Raw genomic sequence first — 17,950 nt, forward strand, 5'->3', positions numbered from 1 at the left:
AACTTTATAATGAAGCAGTTCTGTGTATAGATCATGCCCCTGCAGTCTCACTACTCAATATCCTGCCATTTAGGAGTTAAATCACTTTGTTTATACAGCCCCAGCTACATATCCTTGCATGTGACTTGTACAGCCATCCTAAAAAGAGTCATCTAATGTGTATACTTCCTTAATTGCACATTCTGTTTAATTTAGAATTTCCTGACCGTATAGTGTTAAAACCACAAACTAGCCCCCACGGGCCCCTCATGTCTCCATAAATATAGCAAAATCTTTCTGTATTCAAGCCTGAAGCTGTAAATCTGCATGATGTTTGTCTCAGAAAAAGAAGCAGTCTGCTGACATCATCAGAAGTGGTAGCCTGATCCAATCACAGTGCTTCCCCATAGGATTGACTGAGACTGACAAAGAGGCAGAGCCAGCATGATTCAAACACAGCCCTGGCCAATCAGCATCTCCTCATAGAGCTGAATTGAATCTTATGAGGAAAGTTCAGAGGGAGGAGACACTGAATGTTTGGATGCATTTTAGGCAGCTATCTGAGGAGTGGCTAGTGAAGTTATCACTAGGCTGTAATGTAAACACTGCATTTTCTCTGAAAAGACAGTGTTTACAGCAAAAAGCCTGAAGGTAATGATTCTACTCACCAGAACAAATTCAATAAGCTGTAGTTGTTCTGGTGACTAATATAAAATTCTGGTTCTTGCTTTCATCTCTCTACATAATGCTACTCCCACAAAACTATCCTCTTTAATAGTATGTCCCGTTTAGGCCCTTATGCTCTGCTGAAGACTTACATCTTCCTTCAAGACTTCTCTAGGGCTGCACGGTTCCTGTGGAGCTTTCTTTCCTTTTCTGTTAGATGCTCACCCAGTCTCCACTCCTTAAAGGACCACTCTAGTGCCAGGAAAGCATACTCGTTTTCCTGGCACTAGAGTGCCCTGAGGGTGCCCCCAACCTCAGGGACCCCCTCCCGCCCGGCTCTGGAAAGGGGAAAAGGGTTAAAACTTACCTTTTTCCAGCGCTGGGCGGGGAGCTCTCCTCCTCCTCTCCGCCTCCGTTCCTCCCCGTCGGCTGAATGCACACGCGCGGCAAGAGCTGCGCGCGCATTCAGCCGGTCACATAGGAAAGCATTCATAATGCTTTCCTATGGACGCTTGTGTGCTCTCACTGTGATTTTCCCAGTGAGAATCACGCAAGCGCCTCTAGCGGCTGTCAGTGAGACAGCCACTAGAGGAAATAGGGGAAGGCTTAACTAATTGATAAACATAGCAGTTTCTCTGAAACTGCTATGTTTATAAAAAAAATTAGTTAACCCTAGCTGGACCTGGCACCCAGACCACTTCATTAAGCTGAAGTGGTCTGGGTGCCTAGAGTGGTCCTTTAAAAAAAAATAAAAAATTTTTTTTTCAGAAAAGCGAATCAATTAACCCCTTAAGGACACATGACGTGTATGACATGTCATGATTCCCTTTTATTCCAGAAGTTTGGTCCTTAAGGGGTTAAACTGTTACTGTCTCCCAACTGATTCCTCTCCTACAACTGTTATTAAAAAAAAACACACTAAGTCTTCAGTGAATACTATTCTACCAATCTACTTCCCTAATACTACCCTTACCTTTTGTGTTACTTTAACCCACTACCTCTAGCATGTAAACTCATTGAGCAGGGCCCTCAACCCCTCTCTGGCACTATAGTGGTCCTTTAATGTGCTCAGAAAGCTCCTTTAAAGACTTACAAAAACAGAAATATATTGTTAAAGGGAAACTCCAGTGCCAGGAAAACAATCCGTTTTCCTGGCACTGGAGGGTCCCTCTCCCTCCCACCCCCCAATCCCCAGTTGCTGAAGGGGTGAAAACCCCTTCAGTCACTTACCTCGGGCAGCGACATGTCCCGCGTCGCTGCCTGCTCCTCCCCCGCCGCTCCTCCTTCTTCCTCCGTCGGCCGGTGGGCGAGACTGATCCCGCCCACCGGCCGAGGAGTCCCAATGCGCATGCGCGGCAATGCCGCACATGCGCATTGGCGCACCCCATAGAAAAGCATTGAAAATGAATTTCAATGCTTCCCTATGGGGAATAGAGCGACGCTGGAGGTCCTCACACAGCGTGAGGACGTCCAGCGACGCTCTAGCACAGATAATCTGTGCTAGGGACCAGGAAGTTCCCTCTAGTGGCTGTCTAGTAGACAGCCACTAGGGGAGGACTTAACCCTGCAAGGTAATTATTGCAGTTTATAAAAAACTGCAATAATTACACCTGCAGGGTTAAGGGTAGTGGGAGTTGGCACCCAGACCACTCCAATAAGCAGAAGTGGTCTGGGTGCCTGGAGTGTCCCTTTAATCGCTATGATATATGTATCATCTTAACTGTTAAAGTGTGCCCATCATGACAGGTTTACTTTAAGGCTATTTGGAAGCCAACTTTGTAGCAAACTAAGAACCAAGATAGAGAAGCAATGTAGTTGTTCCAATGACATGAGAATGCAACTCTGTCAGTCGTTCAATGCTAACTTTACAGTTGGTTCATCCATGAAAAAACAACAACTTTTAATGTTTATTACTAGTTTCCACATAAAGTAGGTAACTGTGTACATAATGTAAACTGTGGAAAATGTAGGCAATGGTTAGGCAATATATTTGAGAATACAGTAATTCTATGTTCCAAGGCATATTATTGGGCATTATATATATGATGGCATGATATTACATTATTTTTTATTTCAATGAATATAATTTTTTACCCCTCAATAAACTGGTCCTATATGGAATCCCACAGATTATCACCCACACACTCAAGCTGCTCATAAAATTGTTCTTGACAATTATAGAACCACAAATAAAATCAAAGGAGGTAAAAACAAGACAGGAGACAGATGCAGCCCAAAATAGGATAGCCCACAGATCACAAATCAATCAAACGAGTAGGATTATTTTATTGAAACAGCCCTTTCGTAAACAATTATGTTTATACCTTACAAGACAACAATTATTTATTTTTTTATCATTAGTGTTGAGTCTTCTTGTCTCCACAAATTTTAGAAAGCTGGCATGAGTTTCAATTACACGTTCAGTGATAAAAACTGCTTTTTTGTGTGTCTCCTGAGATGCAAATGTCACCAATATTTACCAAGAAAGATGATTGAATCACAGCGATCTGTGATGTTAAACAAATATTTTTTTAACTAGTTCTACCTTTCTATCAGTGACCTGACAAAGGTAACCATCATCTGTTTATTTACGCAACACTGTAGCTTGGATTGTGCGTGGAGTGGGAAAATGTATTGGTATTATCAATCCAGTCACAGTCACTCAAGTGTTGCCTTCACCCCACAAAACACTAACCATTTATTGATGTTCCACTTAAAACAACCACACTCCCCTCTCAAACGATTCTTTTTCCTAGGTTAACAGCATAAATATTGCTTAAAACTTCAGAAAATATCATCTGGAACATTCCAGTTTTTTTATGAATCAAGGAGGGATTTAACATTAGGCACAGTTCTTTTGTAAGATGTTTTGAACCACTTTAGTTTTCCTATCAGTAATTAGTTCACATTTAACCTATTTGCTGTCTGACAGTTCTACAAAAATATGTGATTCCCTCTGACAGCAAATTGGTTGGGACTATATTATCGAAAACAGTGGCCCAAACTCTGTGTCACACAAAGGTGTTGGGAGGGTTGGAGTCAATGGGCCAAGCAAGTTTCTTCTCTTTTGCTTCACGATCAAAGGAATCATAAACAGACTCCTTAACTGTGGCTTTCGTTGGCACTGGTATTTCACAGATACCCACATAGTTCCTCTTGGCCATACGAGAACTGGTGGTAATAGTGTATGCATTGCTCCTATAGCATTTCATGGAGGACATACAGAATGTTTCTTTCATGCCACGCCGGAAGTTGGCATTGTAGACAGAGTATAGTGTGGGTTTGGCAGCTGAAGACCCAAATGAGAGCCAGGAAACTGCCAAGTACGCCAAGCTACTCTGCCGCCGGTCACTCTCATCTGGGTGCCACAGCTGCACAATGTAGAAGGGCAACCAGAACACCAAAAAAATCGTGTTGAGCATTAGGAACATTTTGATGGTTTTCACCTTGGTCCTGGGTACAATGTTCATTGTCCGTCTAACAGTGAATCCATCAGTGCCAATGCGCCATATGTATTTCACTACCTTTTGGTAGAAAAGGATGATGAGGACAGAAGGAACCATGAAGCCCACCAATAAATGTGCCACTCCATAAGCAGCACCATCCCAGGACAAGGGAGGAAAAAAGTTACAATGGCCATCCACAGCATCATAAAAGAAAAATGCAGGGGAAACAAAAGCTGCATCAAACACCCAAGAAGCCACTATCATCCTCTTTGCCTTTTCTCTGGAGACTTTAAAGCTCAGCGGGTACAAGATGGTATAGAAGCGGTCCAGACAGATTGACAGAAGAACATAAATCTGGACACCTGGAGTCAAGTAGTGGAAATACCGTGCTAGTTTACACATGGCACTACCTAGTATCCAGCGGCCAGAAGTTAACTGCAGTAAGGCAAAAGGAGCACTTCCGAGGCTCAATAGTAGGTCCGCACATGCCAGAGACACTACAAAGTAGTTGGTGGTAGATTGAGTCCTCCGGCTCCGATGGATGACAAGACAAACCAATATATTGCCAAAGACCGAAAGGATCCATATGACTCCAAAGACAAGGCCAGCAGCAGCTACCTCTCCATTAAAAAGAAGTTGAATTGGTACAGTGGTATTCCTTCTCACACTTGTTTCATCTTTGAAGAGTCCAGGTACCCATGGATCTCCAGCTGGCATAGGGCAGGTGACAACACTTGTATTTGGTATTTGGTACAGTACAGTGGGCAGAATGAGATGAGGCATATGTGAATCCATTCCATGGGCAAACACCATCTTCATCACACAGTTCAGCAGCCTGAGAGGATGAGTGTAAATATACAACAGATAAATGGAGAACAAGAGAAAGGGAGTGGGAAGAAGTAATGCAGGGCAGAAAGAATTTGCAGAATGGTGGAGTTGAATTAGGAATCATTGAGGCAAAGGACAATGAGTGTGACGAGGAGAGGTTTAAAAAGGAATTGAGAGCCAGAAAAGAGATGAAAACAACAAAACCATGGGAAAAGGAAGAACAATGATGATCAAGTGGGATTTTGGTATTCAGTGAAAAAGTGAAGATGAGGAATATAACACAGGAAAAACAAGAACAAAGTTAACACATTAAAATCATGAACATTTTTTCAAACTGTTCTTGTAATATTTTAAATACAAATTCATCATATAAAAAGGAATAATGTAAGCAAACATACTGATTGTTTATTTTAAGGAACATGTAGCTAATACCATTCTTATTCCCAGGAAGCACTAAGAGAAAATGATTATGTAATGGGGGAGGGTTAGTAGCTTATTAACTATACTTATTATTCACCTTTCTTTGTGATATCACTGTCCCATATGAACAAATTACAGAACAGTTGAAATAAATAATAATTAACTTGCGTATCAGGTCATGTGCCAGTAAGGGGAATGAGGCCAATATATCTTTTCTAGCATAGAGCAAAACAGATTCGTGCTCAACACACCTGTCTGAAACACTGGTAATGCAACAAAGACTATTTACTATGGGTAGCTGTACACTGTGTAATAAGTATAAACAGGTAAGTGCTTCAGTGATGGTAAAATGGACAAAGCATACTAGTGTCTCTGAATCTCAAAGGGTTAAACTTTACATTTGGAGACGGTTAACCCTCCAGGTGGTGATGCAAAGGCTGCCAGGGGGTGTCAGTTTTGTCAGGGAGGATGTTATAGATCCTATTAAAATATAAAAGGAGTTAGGTTATGATTTTTAAAATGTTGGTACATGGACCCATCACTACACCTATACTGGAATAAAATCTCTTACACGGCTGTCTGTGCTACATCTCTAAAAAGAATCAATCAAAAAACACCTGTGATGTGACTCATCTTTGAGTGATTGTCGTGCTAATCTCTATCACAGATGGCAATGATGTTTTATAGCTCTGAATACAAACCTTTGGCACTCCAGCATTTGTCCAGCTGGTGAGCCAAAGGGGTTTCTCCTGTGATGAGTTAAATATCTTTGCCCCCCCCCCCCCACAGTATAGATCTCAGTACACCCAGGCAATGGCTGCAATGGTTCTCGCCATACTGTGTCACAGAAGGAAATTCAGTAACTCAGGCATCTATTCTTGGAAGTAAAAGTGCAGCAGTTAAATTAATAGTAACATTTAACCCACAGCCATCAGACTTGGCTGAGCAGAATGGGATTTATGACACTCAGCACGCTGGAGGTGTCCTGTTTTTGTGCCCTTACTCAGCTGCACCTAATTATCTGCAACTTCCCTAAAACTCCTATCATCACTAGTTGTTTTTAATGTGGTGTTTCTCATTGTCTCCAGTATATAATGCTATCCCAGTGATGGCATCAGACACCAAATACTGCACCCTATGAAAGATTTACTGTGTGCAGACGTGGGGTATTCTCCATGCAAAAAGGGAAATTATATATATATATATATATATATATATATATATATATATATATATATATATATATATATATATATATATATATATATATATATATATATATATATATTGTAGCGGAGAGCTGATTTCTCGCAGCTATTCTCCACTTTAGATCCAAGGGAGGCTCAGGAACAAGTCATTAGTAAATCCACAGCAGAGTTTCCAGCAGGTAAAAAGGTTCAGCGAAATCCCCACAGCACTCCCAATAACTGGACGACACACAGTTTCAGGAGTAGAACTGACAATCGTTTATTCCAAGGTTTCTTATAAAGCCTGCTCCCATGCAAGGGAGGGAACTACAGTAATTATGACAGTAACCAATACCATTCTTGTTACCTCCCACACATCTCCTCCCCTCAGAGTGAGTCATAATCCCCTTAAGTTGTACAGTACTTTACCCCAAACTTGGATGTACCCCTAAACCATCACATATCCTTAATATCAGGGTACCGCTAGGTAGCCCTGATCTGGGTGAATATAATATCCAAAATTCACCCAGATCGGACCAGGGGTTCGGTAGTTACAGGCAGGTGAAGTTTGACCGACCGCACACGAGTTGGTATCCGAAAAGGGTTCCATGAGAATGGGCCCTGCGGTCGGTCTCCGTTCGGCAGTTAAAACAGGCATTTATAATTGCCATCCACATTTACATTCACCTAGATAGTGATTCCCTCATTCGGTACTTTATTACTACCGAATGGGGATTCGTTATGTTTCTCCGTTCGGCAGTTACGGAGCTCTGGAGGTCTCAGCGGTGTTTGGTTGTTTGAGTGTCCGATTTGAGTTCCAGGCACTCGACGACCAAACACCGCTGGGATTTTCATGCGTAAGATGGCCGCCGCCACGTGTACGCATGCCGAATGGCGGCCACCCAGATACAATGTTAATGAGCCGGTTAACTTGCGGTTGGAAGGAATGTGAACTTTAATAGCCGGCACACTTCTCTCTGGGGTGGTCCCTCCGTTCGGTAGTTTCCATAAGTATATAGTACGGATGGAAACTACCGAATACCATACAATTCACATAATACACACACGAATAGCAATTTCAACATAGGGAAAACATATACAAACACAGTCACACAGGCATTTTGCAGGACAGGCTCACTGCATTCCGCTACACTGCTCCCCCTTGCCCACAAGCCGGCATACACAGTCTGATCCCACACGGATCGGCTTGGGGATGACCGGGGTGCTCACGGATCATTTCTCCAGATCAGTTTGTCGCGACAACCCGTCGGCGTTTCCATTTTGCTTACCCGGGCGGTATTGAATGTTAAAGTCAAAAGGCTGCAGCGCCAAACTCCAGCGCAGCAGCCTGGCATTGTCCCCAGCCACCCGGTTCAGCCAGACTAACGGGTTGTGATCCGTGAGCAGCGAAAAAGCCTGTCCGTACAAGTAGGGTTGCAATTTCTTCAAGGCCCACACCACAGCCAGGCATTCCTTCTCGATGGCGGCGTAGCTTACTTCCCGGGGTAAAAGTTTGCGACTGATGTAAGCCACGGGATGTTCTCCGCCATCGGCCCCGACTTGGCTCAATACTGCCCCCAATCCAAACATAGAAGCGTCTGTGTGAACAAGAAAACGTTTAGTTGGATTGGGAGCGGCCAAGACAGGGGCATTAACAAGTGCATCTTTCAAGTGTTGGAATGCCTGCTCACACTCCGGGGTCCAGGTTACTTGGCGGGGAAGGTTTTTACGTGTCAGGTCCGTGAGGGGTTTGGCCAGGGCACTATAATTGGGGACAAATTTCCGGTAATACCCTGCTGTCCTTAGGAAGGCTAACACCTGGGTTTTAGTTGTCGGGGTAGGCCACTGTGATACTGCCTCTACTTTGGCGGGTTCCGGCTTCTGCTTACCACAGCCCACTCTGTGGCCCAGGTACTGTACCTCGGCCATCCCAATACTACATTTAGCTGGTTTTAGGGTCAAACCAGCCTCCCGGATCCTGTCTAGAACCGCTCCTATATGGGCCAAGTGTTCCTGCCAGGTATCGCTAAATATGGCAATATCATCGAGATATGCGCAGGTATAGTCTTGGAACCCATCTAGGAGGCGGTCCACCATCCGCTGGAAGGTAGCCGGCGCGTTTTTCATCCCAAACGGCATGACCTTAAATTGGTACAGGCCGAATGGGGTGACAAAGGCGGACTTAGGGATGGCTTCCGGGGCTAAGGGAATCTGCCAATACCCTTTGCACAGATCAATCGTGGTAAGGTATTGTCCCCTGGCCATCCGGTCTAGTAACTCATCGATTCTAGGCATCGGGTATGCGTCGGATACGGTCTTCTCATTCAGTCTCCTGTAGTCCACGCAAAAGCGGGTCGTGCCGTCCCGCTTTGGTACGAGGACCACTGGAGATGCCCAGGGACTACCTGAGGGCTCAATCACTCCTAACTGTATCATCTCCTCAATCTCTTTGCGCATATTCTCCCGGACCGCTTCAGGGATGCGGTATGGGGTCTGGCGCATGGGAAGTTGACCTGGGGTGTCTACTCGGTGGGTGGCCAGAGGGGTGTATCCAGGTACATTAGAAAAGGTCTCCTGCTTTTCCTGCAGGAGTTGTTGTACCTCGATACGCTCCTGTGGGCTCAACCGATCCCCCAATACAACTGCTCCTAAATCCCCAGCCAGCTGTCCATCTTCTAACAGATCGGGGAGGGGTAGGCTGTCGCTCTCTTCAGAGGTGGGGGCGCAGATAGCTGTCACCTCCTCTGAACGCTCCTGGTAAGGTTTCAGCATGTTCACATGGATCATGCGTCGCCCCCCATTCCCTGCGCAGTGGCCAATTATATACGTGGTGTCACATCGTTGTTCTACCACTTTATAAGGGCCTTGCCAGGCGGCCTGTAGCTTATCGTGTCGGACAGGTTTTAAAATTAAAACTTTCTGTCCGACCTGAAAGCTGCGGTCCCTGGCGCCCCTATCGTACCAGGTGCGCTGACGCGTCTGAGCTGCCTGTAGGTTTTCCTTTACCGTCTTGGTGAGTGCTTCCAGGCGATCTCGGAGGGCCAACACATATGGTACAATAGGGGTACCGTCCACGCTACGGTCTCCCTCCCAGTGCTCTCTAATCAAGCCTAGGGGTCCCCTTACCCTCCTCCCAAACAGCAGTTCAAAGGGGGAAAATCCTGTAGATTCCTGCGGCACCTCCCTGTAAGCAAACAGTAAGTGCGGCAGGAATTTTTCCCAGTCTCGGTGAGTCTCGGCGAAGGTTCGGAGCATCTGTTTTAAGGTGCCATTGAACCGTTCGCAGAGCCCATTAGTCTGGGGGTGGTACGGAGCACTAATTATAGGCTTAATTTTGCAGAACTTCCAGAGTTGTTGGGTAACCTCTGCCGTGAACTGAGTGCCCTGATCCGAGATGATCTCCCTGGGTAACCCCATCCGGGAGAAAATCTGCATCAGCGCCTCAGCCACCGTCTCTGCATGTATATTCGTTAAAGCTACCGCCTCGGGGTAGCGAGTGGCATAGTCCACTACGGTCAGGATGTACCGTTTGCCCGAGGGGCTAGGTTTCCGGAAGGGGCCTACAATATCTACGGCAACCCTATGAAAGGGTTCTTCAATTATGGGTAGGGGGTGCAGCCTCGCCTTACGCTTATCCCCCCTCTTTCCCACCCTCTGGCACGTGTCGCAGGTATTACAGTACCTGCGTACCTCCTGGCTAATCCCTGGCCAGAAGAAACTTTGGGTCAATCGATATCTGGTACGGCTGACCCCCAAATGTCCGGATAGCGGAATATCGTGCGCTATCCGGAGTAATTCGGTTCGGTACCTCTGAGGTACCACCAGCTGTCTTGTAGCAATGGGGTCTGACCCATCTATCTGTTTACTTGTTTCCCGGTACAATAGCTGTCTGTCCCATACAAATCTTTCCCCCTCTGCCCCCGGTTGGATAGAGGTGACCTTGTCTCGGTATACCTGTAAGGTAGGGTCAGTGATTACCTCGGCTACAAACTCGTCAGGAGGGGCCCAAGGGATACAGTCTAGGGAAGGGGAGGAATTTCTTACCTGGACCTCCGGCAGTGCGTTGTTTTGTTGGGTGCGGGCCTGTTGCCTGGTGACTACTGGGTGTGCTTCTTCAGTAGTTTGTGGTTCAAATGCGGAGGTGAGTTTGCCCAGATCATTCCCCAGGACCACCTCAGCAGGTAATTGCGGCATTAGTCCCACTTCCACATTCCCGAACCCCGCACCCCAATGCAAATGTACCCTGGCTGTGTCTAGCCGATACACGGCTCCCCCTGCAACCCTGACAGCCACAGTCTTATTCAGCTTGGCCTTGTCCGAAACCAAATGGCTTTGCACCAGGGTGATAGTGGCTCCCGAGTCTCGGAGCCCCTGCATAGGCTTCCCTTCCAGATATACGGTCTGCCTATGGTGCTGGCGGTTATCCGCATGTGCCTGTAAGGGGTTGGCCTCATGCAGCACTTCCCACTGTTCCACAGTCGTGACTGGAAAGGCAGAGCTGTAGGGAAGTGGTACCTCGTCCTGGTAATGATGTGCTGCTGCTCTTGGTGGTGGTGGTGGAGGCCCTGGTCGGATCCAGGTGTTGCGTTCCCTGGACTGCGGCCAATCTCGCTGGTAATGTCCCCACCTCTGGCATCGGTGGCATTGCACAGAAGCAGGTGTGCGGTATCTCTGCTGCGCTGCTGCTGGTGCTGGTGGAGGAAGGGGTCTTGGTGGGGGTTGAGGGTTAGGAGAAAATGAATTTACCCCTAGTGGCCGCATGGCCGGTTTGGTACCCACTGCCTTGGTTTGTCTGCGAGCATCCATAAAGTCATCTGCCTTTTTGGCAGCCTCGGTGAGGGTGGTGGGGTTACGATCCCTCACCCATTCCTGTAGTTCTGAGGATATACCCTCATAAAACTGCTCCAACAGCAGCATTTGTAACAAGTCCTCCATGGACCTCGCTTTACTCGACTGCATCCACCCAAGAGCTGCCCTTTCTAGTCGGCAAGCCCACTCTGCATGTGAATCTTTGTCCACCTTTTTCAATTCCCTGAAACGTCTCCGGTATGCCTCTGCTGTTATTGCATACCGGGCCAGGATAATCTCTTTCACCCGGTTATAGTTCCTAATTTCCACATCTGGTACAGTGCGGTAGGCTTCCGCTGCCCTTCCTGACAGCCGTCCTGCTAATATGGGTACCCACTCTTCCCTTGGTATGTTATGCAGTGTACACAGTCTCTCAAAGTCCTGGAGGAAGGCATCTATATCCTCCTCTGCTTCCACATACGTTTTAAAAGCTTGATAGGGAATTTTGGGCTTACCCTCTTGTGCCACAGCTCCTGCTGTACTTCTTTCTGGTGTTTGTGGTCTCCTATTTCTCTTCACAAACTCCTGCACCTCTGTCATGGTTTTAGAGATGATCTCTGTGGGTGGGTTTTCCCCATAAAAGGCCAGTCTGTATTGTAACTGCCTTTGGAACTCCTCCTGTTCTGTTTCAGGTCTTTGTTCCGTGGCCTGGACCTCCTCTGCTCTGTATTCTGCCATTACTTCGGTGATAAGCGTTGCTTTGGATTTGCTGCTGGCAGAAACACCTTTTGCTTCCAGAAGGTCTTTCAATGTGGTTCTTTTTAGCGTAGAAAGGTCAATCTCCATTAATCCTTGTTCCTCTGTGAGTCTGGATCCCAGCGCTGCCAACCAATGTAGCGGAGAGCTGATTTCTCGCAGCTATTCTCCACTTTAGATCCAAGGGAGGCTCAGGAACAAGTCATTAGTAAATCCACAGCAGAGTTTCCAGCAGGTAAAAAGGTTCAGTGAAATCCCCACAGCACTCCCAATAACTGGACGACACACAGTTTCAGGAGTAGAACTGACAATCGTTTATTCCAAGGTTTCTTATAAAGCCTGCTCCCATGCAAGGGAGGGAACTACAGTAATTATGACAGTAACCAATACCATTCTTGTTACCTCCCACACATCTCCTCCCCTCAGAGTGAGTCATAATCCCCTTAAGTTGTACAGTACTTTACCCCAAACTTGGATGTACCCCTAAACCATCACATATCCTTAATATCAGGGTACCGCTAGGTAGCCCTGATCTGGGTGAATATAATATCCAAAATTCACCCAGATCGGACCAGGGGTTCGGTAGTTACAGGCAGGTGAAGTTTGACCGACCGCACACGAGTTGGTATCCGAAAAGGGTTCCATGAGAATGGGCCCTGCGGTCGGTCTCCGTTCGGCAGTTAAAACAGGCATTTATAATTGCCATCCACATTTACATTCACCTAGATAGTGATTCCCTCATTCGGTACTTTATTACTACCGAATGGGGATTCGTTATGTTTCTCCGTTCGGCAGTTACGGAGCTCTGGAGGTCTCAGCGGTGTTTGGTTGTTTGAGTGTCCGATTTGAGTTCCAGGCACTCGACGACCAAACACCGCTGGGATTTTCATGCGTAAGATGGCCGCCGCCACGTGTACGCATGCCGAATGGCGGCCACCTAGATACAATGTTAATGAGCCGGTTAACTTGCGGTTGGAAGGAATGTGAACTTTAATAGCCGGCACACTTCTCTCTGGGGTGGTCCCTCCGTTCGGTAGTTTCCATAAGTATATAGTACGGATGGAAACTACCGAATACCATACAATTCACATAATACACACACGAATAGCAATTTCAACATAGGGAAAACATATACAAACACAGTCACACAGGCATTTTGCAGGACAGGCTCACTGCATTCCGCTACATATATATATATATATATATATATATATATATATATATATTTATTTTTTAATTATGTGGTGGTACTGCATAGACATACAGCCCTAAAGTGGTATGGACCAAGACAGACAGACAGATACATACAAACAGATAGGCATGTGCAGACGGTAAACACAGTGTACTGAGAGACAGATGATGGTCCTGTTCTAGGTGCTTGCAACACGCCCAGCATCAGTGACGTTCTAGTTACCGTGGAGATGGTAGAATGCTGCGGAGAGCTATGGTCATTATGTGACCTTGGAGACCGCATGGATAACTATGGGGGAATTGTTTAGTGGGGGTAATATTGTAGAGGGAGAGTGGTTGAACTAAATAGGCGGTCAGGCCTACTCTATTCATAGCTGGCTCATTAACCCTTGTGTGTTATTAAATGCATTATTTACCTCTCTGGGGCTCCGTTATGTGTATGCACTAGTCATGGCCCTGAATTTAGACAAGACAGCCCTCATAACACTGTTACAGTATTATGTGATTCTTTGAAAGGGCACTAGGTCAGTGGAAGAGCCACTGTCCATCTATCGATAAATACACAAACACTAGGACAGATCTATACATTCTTCTAACTATGTGGCACTAACATTGACATCAAGTAAAACCAACAACTACCATCACAAATAAACAATAACACAGAGGAGAATACAGAGCCCAATTTTAGGTTGGACAAAATCGACATTGATATGTTGAAGTGTAACTTGTGCCCTTACTTGTGGTTAAGGGATTAACTCACTTATATACACACACAGCAGGTGTGGCGATGATGTATACATGTGCGCACAGAGCAGACAAGGGAATAAACCCCTGTGCACACATATAAATGTAGTGTTTAATGCACACACATACCTCATGCAGGTTAGGGAGTTAAAATATACATACAGTGCATATTATGGGTTAAAACATCCATTATATACAATGAAGTTTAGAGGTTAAAACACAAACACACACAAAGCAGATTGGAGGTTAAATTTTACACAATGCAGTTTAGGGGTTAAAACACACATACATGATGCTAACTAGGGTCTGAACCCCACATACAAAAAGCAATAAAAAATTGTTAACAATTACATAGCAAATTGATAGATTTTACAACAGTTGTCTGTGGTCCCTTAATGTCCACTAGATGGGGTGGGCATTGGTAAGGAGATAATACAAGATTTTATTTTGTTTATAACCAGTGAAAAATGTCTGCCCAGATATACGCACAGATGTGTACAGATTCTGAACTCACATACTATTAATCCTATAATAACATGGTATGTTATTCAAATTTTTAAGTGTGTGTGTGTGTGTGTGTGTGTGTGTGTGTTAGATTCTGTTTATTCTGTTATAATTGCTGGCCACTATCATCCGAAAAGTTGAAAGGAGCAGATAATCCACTGATCTTTCATAGCATCCCATTATAACGTCACTTCTAAGATAAACCGTCTACCACTCTCTTATTACATCTAGAAGGCCTTGTGATGTTCTGTTTATCTCTGAATTGCCTGTTACATATATTACATAGAGAGAAACTAAATGTAAAATAATGTTACTAGGAGAAAAGTAGAGCAAAGTTCTAGAAGTGGAGCAATCAGCAGGAATTACTTATGGTTTCTATGGAAATGCTTCGGGTGTAGAATTTTGCTCAGGGAATTGTGCTATATACATAACCCCACGGAATTCCATCAGCAGGAGGTGAGCATGTTTCTTCAATAGTTGGCGACCTTCGGCAGGGCCATCTATAATATAAATAGGACCCTGGGCAAAGCATTTTCATGTGCCTCCTGGGCCCTGCGCCTCCCACCCGCCCAATTACACCCAACTCCCAATCACACTTTTCACTCCAATGCAGTGGGGGTACTAAAGTAGAGAGATTCCAAACATACTTACACAGCCATATACACAGACAGACATACTGACACATACACACACAGACAGACATATTGACACATTCGCAGATACATACTGACACACAGACATACTGACACATACAGACATACACTGGCAGACATACTGACACACACACACACACACACTGACAGACAGACAGCCTCAGCCTGCCACTGGACCCCAAGGAAACCACCCTCCTGAAAAAGGTAAAAACCTGGAGAGTGGCTAAATGTAGCATGTGTGTCAATGTCAGTATGCCTGTCTGTGTGTGTCAGCATGTCTGACACACACACACAGACATACTGACACACATGCTACAATTAGCCACTCTCCAGGTTCTTACCTTTTTCTTCTGGAACTCCCCTCTTCCCTGCCTTCCTCCTCCCGCGTGGCTCTGATCTCCGGTGGGAGGAAGTGACGCGCGGCACTCACTTCCTCCCAGCTAGCTGCTGAACAGGAAGGGGCCCTGCTGACACATGCCCACCGGGTGGCCCCTAGTGCATGGGCCACTTGGGGGGCTTCCTTAGTGTGCGGGCTGGTGCGGCTCTGTGCAGCCGCACCGCCTGGTCCACGGGGGCTGGGCAAATTGCGGGATCCATGGGGCAGCTGCTCTGGGGCCCCCAGGAGCAACTGGGCCCTGGGCAGCTGCCCTATTTGCCCCGCGTTAAAGACTGCCCTGACCTTCCGGTAAACCAATATAACAAGAATATCTGACAAGATACTAGTTACCAATCACATCATGGGGTCTAGCTGTTATTATATAATTATTATTTTATTATTTATATAGCGCCAGTAAATCCCGTAGTGCTGTACAATGTATATGATCATATAATAAAAATCCTGTAGTTTACAATAAATAGAAGAGAAATATAATGTGCTGGCTCAAATAAAACAGTTGTTTTTTTTTTTAAAGAAATATTTTATTGGCTTTTCTCCATAGTGAAATAGATTGCTATAATTTCAAACATGCTCCCCTTAGATTTAATTGATATTGTTTACAGCAAAAAGTAAACCGCTATCCCTCTTTAGCTGATCTCTCTCTGCATTTTATCAGTAATCCCCAAACGTCTTAAGTATAAAAAGGTAATTAATCGTAGTAGCATCGGCATACTACATACTTGTGTGAAATTTGTACCCCACATCTTATATCTCCCTGGTTTGTAACACCTAAACTTTTGCTTGGAGTATACTCTTCCAATTCCTTTTAGAAAATGATTTGGACTATTATCCACAACATGCCACACAACAGTACCATTACATCAAGTAACAAGCTGTTTAGTACTGTGTACTTCTTTAAATCTGAGCTCGCTTGCTTTGTTCCATATATATTACCAATTAAATAATATGAGTCATGGCTGCAGCCCACTATACAGTTATTTGGACTCCGGTGAATGACAGGTATGTATGAACCCCATTCCCATCCACTGTATTTAATCTTGAATACACTAATCTGTGTATTTTAACACTGGAACTTTTGTTTTATCCTACACTGTGTGGGATGTTGTTTCAATATTAGATCCACTACACAGCAATTCCCGAATCCTTTTCTGACTAGAGCAGCCTTGTTTGTGCCCATTGGCAATATACTCCTTTCTTGCTACTCTAAATATTTTTTTGTCAGCCAGGCCGGTACACAGGTAGTCACTGACACACACACAGCCCACTCATGATGCCTACTCTGAGTACACTCCTTTATGCAATGCTTCCAGTATACAAGTGTTTTAGCCTTTCCTATACCACACATAGTCTGATCCAATCACTCCACCATCCATACCCCTGTCACCCCTGCATGTATGTCAATGTAATCAGGTATGCACAATGCCCCCTATAACTGTATCCCAACAAATACTAATGCAATAAACACTGTGAGGCTTCTCTTGGTGGCATGGTTCTAAAAGTGTGGGCTCCTACCATGGGGTATTTTCTTACTATAAAGGGTTTGGACAGGTATCAGTAAATAACACCATCGCCTAATCAGTGCACACTGTCTGCCTGCATGGTCCATCTCTTATACCTATCTGTACCTCATTACACAATGACACATGTAACCACTGTCTGAGGGCCCAAATGCCAGCTCTGTCTGTATCTCCTCAACGCCCACAAACATGCAACCCCTTAATTTCCATGTGTGCACCCCACCACAGATTAAACAATGAACCCCTTTTCTGCAGTCCTCTTGCACACAGGTTTGTGTCACAGATCGATGTATCTTTTTAGTATGTACGTTCTTTTATGAACCCCTACCTAGAAGGCGTCCTGCCAGTACCTCTGATCCACGCACCCCTCTCCCCCCAGGCCCCTCTAACCCGTGCACCCCCTCCTTACAGACATGTTCATACCCATCGTATATGCTCACCTCTCGGTTACAATGTATCAATCTATCAGCATCCTGGAGGAGGGGAGGCTAGAGCCCATGTTGTCAGTCTCCTCTCTGTTTATTCAGTGGGCGACCCGTGGGCTGAATGATGGGGTCCGGCCGGGTCTCCTCATAGCAAATCAATAGAGCCTGCCAGAGCAGAGGGGTATGATCCGTGCACCCCCATTACACTCACTACCTACACACAGCGCAGCCTCACTGCAACAAAGCATTGGGGGGAAACAAGGCTGGACCAAACCAAGATCCTCCTCCTGTATCCATCACACAGGGGAGGGAGGGAGCTCTAAGTCAGGCTCACTCATTCACTCACAAACCTCATTCTTAATTCTGACTGTGCTCAAGGCCAAATACTGTGTACACTTACTCATTCACACAACTATCTGCACTCACAAAGTAAGTATACTCCAACTCAG

The 17,950-nt window shown here is 45.4% G+C and overlaps 1 protein-coding gene across 1 annotated transcript; it reads right to left on the reverse strand.

The window, feature by feature from the left end:
- Positions 1-2,900: 2,900 nt before the first annotated feature.
- GPR19 (G protein-coupled receptor 19) lies at positions 2,901-17,730 on the reverse strand. Its single transcript, XM_063445321.1, has 2 exons — positions 17,517-17,730; positions 2,901-4,926 (listed from the first exon to the last, which is right to left on the reverse strand). Exon 2 carries the CDS (start codon positions 4,908-4,910, stop codon positions 3,657-3,659), a length of 1,254 nt encoding a protein of 417 aa, XP_063301391.1. The 5' UTR covers positions 4,911-4,926; positions 17,517-17,730; the 3' UTR covers positions 2,901-3,656.
- Between the last annotated feature and the right edge of the window lie 220 nt (positions 17,731-17,950).

The sequence above is a fragment of the Pelobates fuscus genome, chromosome 3 (genome assembly GCF_036172605.1).
Source record: "Pelobates fuscus isolate aPelFus1 chromosome 3, aPelFus1.pri, whole genome shotgun sequence".
In the NCBI taxonomy this organism is placed as follows: Eukaryota; Metazoa; Chordata; class Amphibia; order Anura; family Pelobatidae; genus Pelobates; species Pelobates fuscus.